At 44.9% G+C, this 8813-nt stretch overlaps 1 protein-coding gene across 1 annotated transcript; it reads left to right on the top strand.

Annotated features, from left to right (window-relative positions):
• The first annotated feature begins 7 nt into the window (after positions 1-7).
• Positions 8-2375, top strand: LOC311377445 (troponin I, slow skeletal muscle-like). The gene is made up of 3 exons (XM_084491335.1): positions 8-86; positions 867-1028; positions 2048-2375. The coding sequence occupies exons 1-3, from the start codon at positions 12-14 to the stop codon at positions 2129-2131; spliced, it is 321 nt and encodes a 106-aa protein (XP_084347461.1). The 5' UTR covers positions 8-11; the 3' UTR covers positions 2132-2375.
• The last annotated feature ends 6438 nt before the right edge of the window (positions 2376-8813 follow it).

Raw genomic sequence — 8813 nt, forward strand, 5'->3', positions numbered from 1 at the left:
TCCTGAAGACCATGCATAAAAAGATTGACGTCCTTGATGAAGACCGATACGACCACGAGGTGAAGGTTGCCAAGAATGAGAACGAGGTTTGTGTCTTTGTAATGGAAATGAACACAAGTTGTCAGAATGTTGATGGAGCGCCAGCTCGCCATCTCCCCTCGGCGAGTGCTGAGCCTTTGAAGATCAAAAAAACGAACACTCCAGTCTTAATCCGCCTTCCATTAAGGATTACATTTATTTACCTCTTATATTATATATTTAATTCTTATATCCTGCATCAGAAATCAATGGGAGTTGCAGAGATTCAGGTTAACGCCGCCTGTTAAACCAGAGCATATACTGTATGCCCTGACAGGCTGCATTAACCTGATCTCTGCAGCTCTCATTGATTTCTGATAAGGGATACGTAATTGTATCAGCGCACGCTATGGGGAGATGAGCCTCGATCCTAAAGCCTGACATCTAAGATCTGTCGAATGAAGAACCACCATGATGCTACCATGCTGAGGACCTGTATACTGATGCTGATAACCCCCCCCCACACACACACACACACACACACGCACACATGCACACACACATGCCCACACACATGCACACACACATGCATGCACACACGCACACACACACACACCCACACATGCACACACACATGCACGCACACACGCACACACACATGCACGCACACATGCATACACACACACACACACACACACGCACACGCACACACTAACATACATGCACACACACATGCACGCACACACGCACGCACACATGCACACACACATGCATACACACACACACACACACACACGCGCGCGCACACTAACACACATGCACACACTCACACACGCACACACACACAGATCCAGGTCCTGACCCATAAGGTGCGGGAGCTGAAGGGAACGAAGAGGCCCAACCTGAAGCGCGTGAAGAAGACCGGAGACCTGGTGCTGACCGGGGCCAAGCTGCCCGCCAAGTCGGACTTCAAGGTGGCCCTGAAGACGGTGAAGAAGGACGAGGAGAAGGTGGGTCTCCTGCTCCAACACCCCCTACCCCTGTATATGTCGTATAGATACCCCTTACCCCTGTATATGTCCTGTGGATACTCCCTACCCCTGTATATGTCGTATAGATACCCCTTACCCCTGTATATATTGTATAGATACCCCCTACCCCTGTATATGTTGTATAGATACCCCTTACCCCTGTATATATTGTATAGATACCCCCTACCCCTGTATATGTCGTATAGATACCCCTTACCCCTGTATATATCGTGTGGATACTCCCTACCCCTGTATATATTGTATAGATACTTTCTACCACTTTATATGTCATATGGATACTCCCTACCACTTTATATGTCATATGGATACTCCCTACCACTTTATATATTGTATAGATACCCCCTACCCCTGTATATATTGTATAGATACCCCCTACCCCTGTATATATTGTATAGGTACTCTCTACCTCTGTATATATTGTATAGATACCCCTACCCCTGTATATATTGTATAGGTACTCTCTACCCCTGTATATATTGTATAGATACCCCCTACCCCTGTATACATCACATTGATACGTGGATGGATGTTTCGCTGCGTGTGGTTCACATTCTCCTGCTCTACCCCTCAGTGTCACCCTGCGTGGGCTCCTGATGTCCTTCGTTCAGATGCATTCCGTTATGGACTTACTTACTTTTTATTTCACGGAGCGATGCTTTTTATTTGAAAGCAATTGCTTTGATTCATCGCGGTATTTGTGAAATCATTTCTTCTAACCTCTGTGACTGCAGATTGCTCAGTGGCATTCATGTAACCATTTCCCCTCTCTCTCTCTCTCTCTCTCTCTCTCTCTCTCTCTCTCTCTCTCTATCTATCTATCTCTCACTACTTCTCACTCTGCTTCACTCTTGCTCTTTTCTTCTGTCTCCAATACCCTCTGTCTCTCTCTCTCTCTCCCTTTTCTTTTGTCTTCCATATTCTCTCACTCTCTCTCTCTCTCTCCCTTTTCTTCTGTCTCCCTCTCTCTCGTCTTGCAGAAGGAGGAGGTGACTGACTGGCGTAAGAACGTGGAGGCCATGTCTGGCATGGATGGAAGGAAGAAGATGTTTACTACTCAGTAGGGAGAGATAAACCAATGTTCACTGGCGAGAAACTCCCTCACATTAATTTCCATAGTTCAGACGTTGTCTACATTTTGCGCTGTAATTACTAGATGAGGCTGCCATATGAAGATATGAAGAGATTGGAATAACCATTTTTCTTTTTGTAAAGTGGAATGTGTAACATTTAATTTAAACGCTTTATACTGTAAAAAAATATATAGAATAAATAATAGAATACAATAAAGGATATATTCATACTGAATTGAACTTGACGTACACATGTTTATCCACCTAAAGACTAAATGAGGGAGGGGGCGGGGGTATTCTGTGCATTGCGGTGATCGTCCTTCTATACCTTTTGAACTGTGGGGGGCAGTATAGGTCAGGAGGCAGACGTACAACAACCCAGAGCACTTGACAAAGTGTGACCTCTCTAGCGTTATCTCCACCAGGGGGGGTTTCCCAAACATGCCAAAACATCAACGTCAACTTCTGTAAAAGTGAAGTTGAGGCATAAATACAGTTATTTCTTGTCACCCACTTAATCTGGCCCAAGGTCATGAGGTAGGGGTGTGTGTGTGTGTGTGTGTGTGTGTGTGTGTGTGTGTGTGTGTGTGTGTGTGTGTGTGTGTGTGTGTGTGTGTGTGAGATGGGGGGTAGAGGGTGCCTGTCAACAGACAACCCCCCTCCCTGATTCGATTCCAAATATAAATCCAACTTTATTTAATCATACTTCAAATTGACATTGTGCAGCGTGCCCGGCTGTTCTTTGTGTGGTGTGACTTTCAAATTAAAAGTTTGTCATGACAACTGCAATTATTGTCTCGCCTATCACGCTCAGCCTTTCTCTCTGCGTATTGTATAAAGAACAGACGGCCTTCTCTTCGCTGATTGGACACAGATGGGGGGATTGGGAGGAGGGATCCGTGGTAGAATCAAACATCCCCCACACAGTGTCAGAAAGCTGCCCCACATATGACTCTTCACCAGGAATAGGAATCAAAAGAAGGCATTGTCAGTAGCCATGCGACGTGTCAGCGCAGCTTAGGACTGACACAAGCAAGAGGCAGGCCTCCATTTTGAACCCACCATTTTGGAGGGATCTGTTTTGGCAGTTAAGGCCCGAATTTTCGCTGAAAGAGGACTGTGATAGGGTTCTCTTTGGAAGACGTATAATTCAAAATGTTTTTATTAGTTTTGAAAGGCTCTCGTGTGATGTCCACTCAATGTGTTATCAGCAACAATCGAATGCTACAGCTCTTTGTAGTGGTTGCTAGGGTGGGGTTCAGACAGCTGAGTTTACTTAAATGAATTAAATGAATTAATTAAATGAATTCAATGTAATGGGAAGTGGCCCTCACTTAATAACTCCCCCATAACTCCTACAACCCCGCCCTATCTCCCTGCCTTCTCCTTACAGCCTGGCTAATGTTCTACACGCACATGCTAGTTTCATACAGTTTGTTACTGTTTCAGGCCCTGTGTACCGGGATGTAGAATAGTGCTGCAACACCACTCCCCAGCTCCAGCACCCCTTTGAAAAGGCTCCAAGCCCAATGCCATCCTTCCCTAAACCACTTCTATAAACGGCCGCAACAAACGGACCCTGCACATTTCTGCCCTTACTGACTTGAATACTTTGTGAGAGAACAGAGAAATTACAAGGCAATTATAGAACTGCAGGGGTCCATTTAAGGGCATTGGCGACGGTGGATATGGGGGGGGGTTTGAGAGACAAAATGTAAACCACCATTTTCAGGTTATCATGTAAGAGAACGCCCCCTGTAGGCAATTAGTCATGATGCAGGCGTGTGAAGGCTTAGTGTTTTCCTTGTACGCATTGTTTGCAGAACACTTTGTAGAATAACTTCATGGTGACTTTGTGTAAATGTATGTAGTTGTCAGCGACCCAGAACAACATCGTATGGTACCAATTTATCGTGGCTACAGCTAAAGCGTCCCTTGGGCATTCTTGTATTATTTTTGTTGTATGTTTGCACTTTATGTGAACGACCTTGACTTTGTGGTTAACATATAAAAAGTAAACCCATTAACACAAAGAATAAACACAATGGCTGGGCTGGAAGTACATGTGATACAGAGAAGTCCTACCGACACAAAATTAACCCTACACTGACAGCACAATGACATCATAGCCCTTTGTGACAGAGGATAGCTGCAGCAGGTCATTTCACAGATTATGCCCATCAAAGGTGTATTATTTTAAGTTGTTACACAGTTTAAACGTGACAAAAAAAACAAAGTTTTATGCTCCTATAGTCAAATATAAATAATAATAATAATCGAAATAATTTCAATTTGTAGAAAAAGAAACATGGCTCATGTTTTAGTTTGACCTCTCTGCAAAATGTAGAAACAAATTAGAACGAGGCAAGAGGAGGTTATGAAATGAACATAAAACACTCTTTTTCAAAAACTTCACAATTTCAATCAGATTTTTCTACAAAGTGTCATGTTCACCTGCTGGGATTTTAACTTCTGCCTTGAGTCAACAAACACACCACCAGTGTTTGCTTTGCTAAGAGTCCTAGCAGGAATGAGGGCATCCCTCAGGGAACCGTCCTGGTGCCCCTGGACATGTCAAAAAGAGGCCAATTCAGAGCCAGGTGCGCTACAACTCGCCGTTTAATCGCTCTCCGGGCCTCTGGTAGGTTACACGACATGTAACCGATCATAATAAATCATTTCACATCAGGGAAACGATCCATGCGAAGGGGGTCAGAGGGAGTAGGGCAGTGAAAAGTTCTGAACCCCAAGTTTATCACACACACAGGCACACACACACACACACACACACACACACACACACACACACACCGTTGAAAGAAAAGATGTGGCTCGGATTTCATCAGCGAAACGGCGTAAACGGTGATTCACACACGTACATGGTGTAGTGTTACGTTGAACATTCATAATGCTCGGCATCAAACTCAAGGCTGTTGCCCAGAAAGGATGAGATAGAAAGAAGACAAGATTAATACAAGTCACAAAGAGGGTAAATGTTTATGTAAGTAGCAGCATCAGGCAAAAAAGAATGAAACACAATACAAAAGCGTATCTGGTGCCACAAAATGGTTGCATTAAACCCTATGATTAAACTCAGTATTAAATTGGCGTATAATGGCACTAGGAGGGACAGGCATAGCGCAATAACAATATGACAACAACGATAAGTACCTTAGAACTACTTTTGTTATTAGAGGCTGCGTTCGAGCACTCGGAGAAACAGCAGGTTTGTTCATGCGGTGCGATATCATTTTCATATCATTATACCTACTGTAGCTATTCTCCCATGGCTCCTTTGCCCAGCTCACCATCAGTCACAGGCGGCGGCCTCATTTGTTTGTCGGTTGCTAGTGGCAATAAAGGAAGCACTCACTCAGTTGTGGCCTAATGCACCTCTTTAACTGGGACTGGAACGCAATATTTACACCGTACATCCGCTTATGTCTTTCTTCTTTCTTTCTCTCTTTTCCTTTCGTCCCTGCAGGTTTACTCAAGCTAACTGTGTCTTTAGACGCAATGTTCTCAGACAACTTTCTGTCCACAGTAGAGGGGGGGGAAGATATACTGTAGGTAAAACCGCCTGGGGGTGGGGAGGGGGGTTGGCTACAATACACTGGCATCCATCTTAAGGTGAGTACACAGCAAGTGAAAGGGTCATGTGTTAATCCACTCTGCCTTCATCTCCTTAATCAAAGGAACACCGGCCCATTGGTTATACCGCACAGTCCTCACTGCCATTGTAATGAAACCCATATCTCTGGCGTTGAATGATGTTATGACGGGATGAAGCCGTAAGTGGATCTTAACATACACATGTTTAGTTTTTTGTACAAGCAATTGTTGTATATAAACTTGGCAAACGGCACCTCTCTTGTTTAGAGGGTAGCAGATATACAGTGGGCGGGGCTGTTTGGCTCAGAATCTGTCAGGGCTTTTACATAGTAACAAATGTCTACCGTGGAAGCAAACAGCCCAACGCGATAAAATCCTTCAGTCTAAACGGAGAGATAAACCGAAAACATCCATTCAGACACGTCGACGGCAAGGCAGAGCACCGGGGCTCCGGGTGGCTCCGCACACACCTACAAATAACGGCAAGCGTGCTCTTGTGAGCTCACATCGTGTTCATCAGAGTGTCTTTCTTTGGCCCACGACTGTACAACCCAAATATGTCCAACTGAAGCCGTTCTGCTAATAAATGCGGCCCTGACCTCTGACAAGGCCAAGTGTAAACGGAGCTTGCGTTTGAGATAAACACCTGAGCTCATTGTGTAAATATAGTAAGCGGACGCAACACGCAGGATTCTAAGGACATTATACCATCCCTAAGCAATGCCCAAAAACCAAAGCCAATTTCTGGCACGCATTATTTCACCATGGACCAATCTCTGAATCCTATTAATCTAGCTCGGGTTCCGGGCCAAGTTGTTGTCATACAGTTGGGCGCTCGGTGGATCCCATAAGGCAAGTCTGGACGGGAGAAAAATAAATTATGGTTTTATCTCTGGGCGTCCTTTTAAAGAACATAAACACATTTAGAGCTTTAGTGAATATATTGACTCCAGCCGTCCCTCGCTCGCTCGGTGTCTCTCTCTCTCTCTCTCTCTGCCACTCTCTGATTCCCTCTCTATGTAACTTTGCTGCTCTCTCTCTCTCTCTTTCTCTCTCTCCATTCTCCATCACCCTCTCTACCTCTCTATCTTTATCCCTCTCACTCTCCCCCCCTCTCTCTCTCGCTCTCTCTCTCGTTCTTCCTTTCTCTCTCCTCCCCCCCCCCCCCCCCAAACACACACATACACACACACACTTGCAGAGCATGATACTGGCATATGGGCGGGAGCAGTGGACCAAGACATGCAAAGAGGTGCCGGGGCCCACATTGTGTTTATTTCCGCGCCGATGCTCTGACGCTCATAAGTTCAGCCTTTGTTCAGTGTATTGTTGTTTTAGGAGGGAAACAATAGAGGGACATAGCTCAAGCTGTTTATTCACCATATAAAGCGGAACACTAAGCCAATTGTATTTGGGTCTCGTTTACCCCCCCCCCCTGAAACGGTACCAAAACCAAGACAGACAGACAGACAGACAGGTCACAAACTGGGCACTGTGAAATACGCATCGTCTTCGGTTACTCAGGAGAACACACTAATACAACTGGATTAATTGGTGACAATCATTAAAATGATAGCATATCTCGAGTGTCATCCATGTCAGATATGGTATGGCCTCCAGAAAAAGACAGTGGTTCCTGAACATTACATCAAGGAATTTATAGTTGCTGTAATATAGTATTTCAAACGGCTTCGGGCCTTCTGTTCTGCCCGTGAGTGTTCTAACAGACGGCCTCCCTTTTCTCGCCAAGATTAACATTTCATATGATCGTTCTTGACAGAGGATTTTCTTACAGAGGCCCCTTAAAGGATAACCAAAAAAGGGCATTTTTGGGGTGAAAAGTCTCAGTCACGACGAGAACTCCTACTAAGAAGTCCGGGATCAGTAATGCGTTAACCTTCTATCCCTGATTGAATTCATAACTTATATTTAAATAGACTAGAGTGTGAGAGAACGAGAGCTTTATCGCTGGAGGAGTTTTGGAGGTGGGGAAACTATAGGGAGAGGAGAGCGGCTACCAGAAGGAGACCTAGATGTGTGCGATTATGTTTTAAAGGGAGGGGCTTGGGACCTTTTTTTCATCATTGCATTACAGTGAGGAACCAGCAGACTTACACACTCCCCTCCCTGGCCTCTGTGGTTGTCTGAGACATCGACTGAAGAGTACAACTTAACTTTTCTCCCCGTATCAAGATCCACAGGTAAGCGCCAAACAAACTATATCTAGCGAGAAGTTATGGAATAGTAGGCCTACACATTGAAATAGCGCTGCGGGTTTAATGATGGCGACGCGCATGTACTTTGACGCGTGTGCGTGCGTGTGTGTGTGTGTTGGAGAGAAAAGTTTCGCCACTTATTCCAAAATGAATAATGGGACAAAAGCGTCATGACTGTTCTGTTGTGGTGGGCTTAGCCTATTGGATATTTCTGGAAGAATGCAAAGTTGAAGCCATCATCCGTTTCCTTGTTGGTCGCTTGGTGCCATGACCCACACTTAGTCAAAGCTGACTCGAATCCTTTACAAAGTCACTATTTCACTGAGCTTTACCACGCGTGTTGTTGTGGAAACGCGCGTATATATATTTATTATAGGCCCTATGATAAACGGAGCGTTGCTGCTATTCGGGTCTTCTTCAGATTGTTATCGGACAAAAGATGCTTGTGGGCGGTCTCCAAACCCCCTGAACAGCCCAGCCTGTTATCGCCTCGTCCGCACACTGGCTATACATATTCCTCTGGCAATGGCAAACTTGACCTGTGATTAAGTAGTAGACGATTTTGGATCTTTCGGTATCAATCCCCATCTCGCGTCTTATGTCAAATGAAAAGTGGTGTAATAACCATGAGCTTCGCGTACGAATTTGGTAGGTTCTTCTGTTCCTGAATGCCCGTGTAAGTATAGGCCGGGACATAAAAGCTTCATTTGTTGTGGCCTATGGAGAGAGCAAAGAACCTGTGGAATGTGAAAATACCATTTCAGCGGACCAAAAAAGTTGAGAGAGAGAGAGAGAGAGAGAGAGAGAGAGAGAGAGAGAGAGAGAGAGAGAGAGAGAGAGAGAGA

This window comes from Micromesistius poutassou (genome assembly GCF_964030765.1).
Source record: "Micromesistius poutassou genome assembly, contig: SCAFFOLD_6583, whole genome shotgun sequence".
Lineage (NCBI taxonomy): Eukaryota > Metazoa > Chordata > Actinopteri > Gadiformes > Gadidae > Micromesistius > Micromesistius poutassou.

Bases quoted from the DNA above. Each gene is read 5' to 3' on its own strand.
- LOC311377445 (XM_084491335.1), top strand. From the start codon at position 12: ATGCATAAAAAGATTGACGTCCTTGATGAAGACCGATACGACCACGAG. The intron at 87-866 runs GTTTGTGTCTTT...ACACACACACAG, and splicing joins TTGCCAAGAATGAGAACGAG to ATCCAGGTCCTGACCCATAA. The intron at 1,029-2,047 runs GTGGGTCTCCTG...CTCGTCTTGCAG, and splicing joins TGAAGAAGGACGAGGAGAAG to AAGGAGGAGGTGACTGACTG.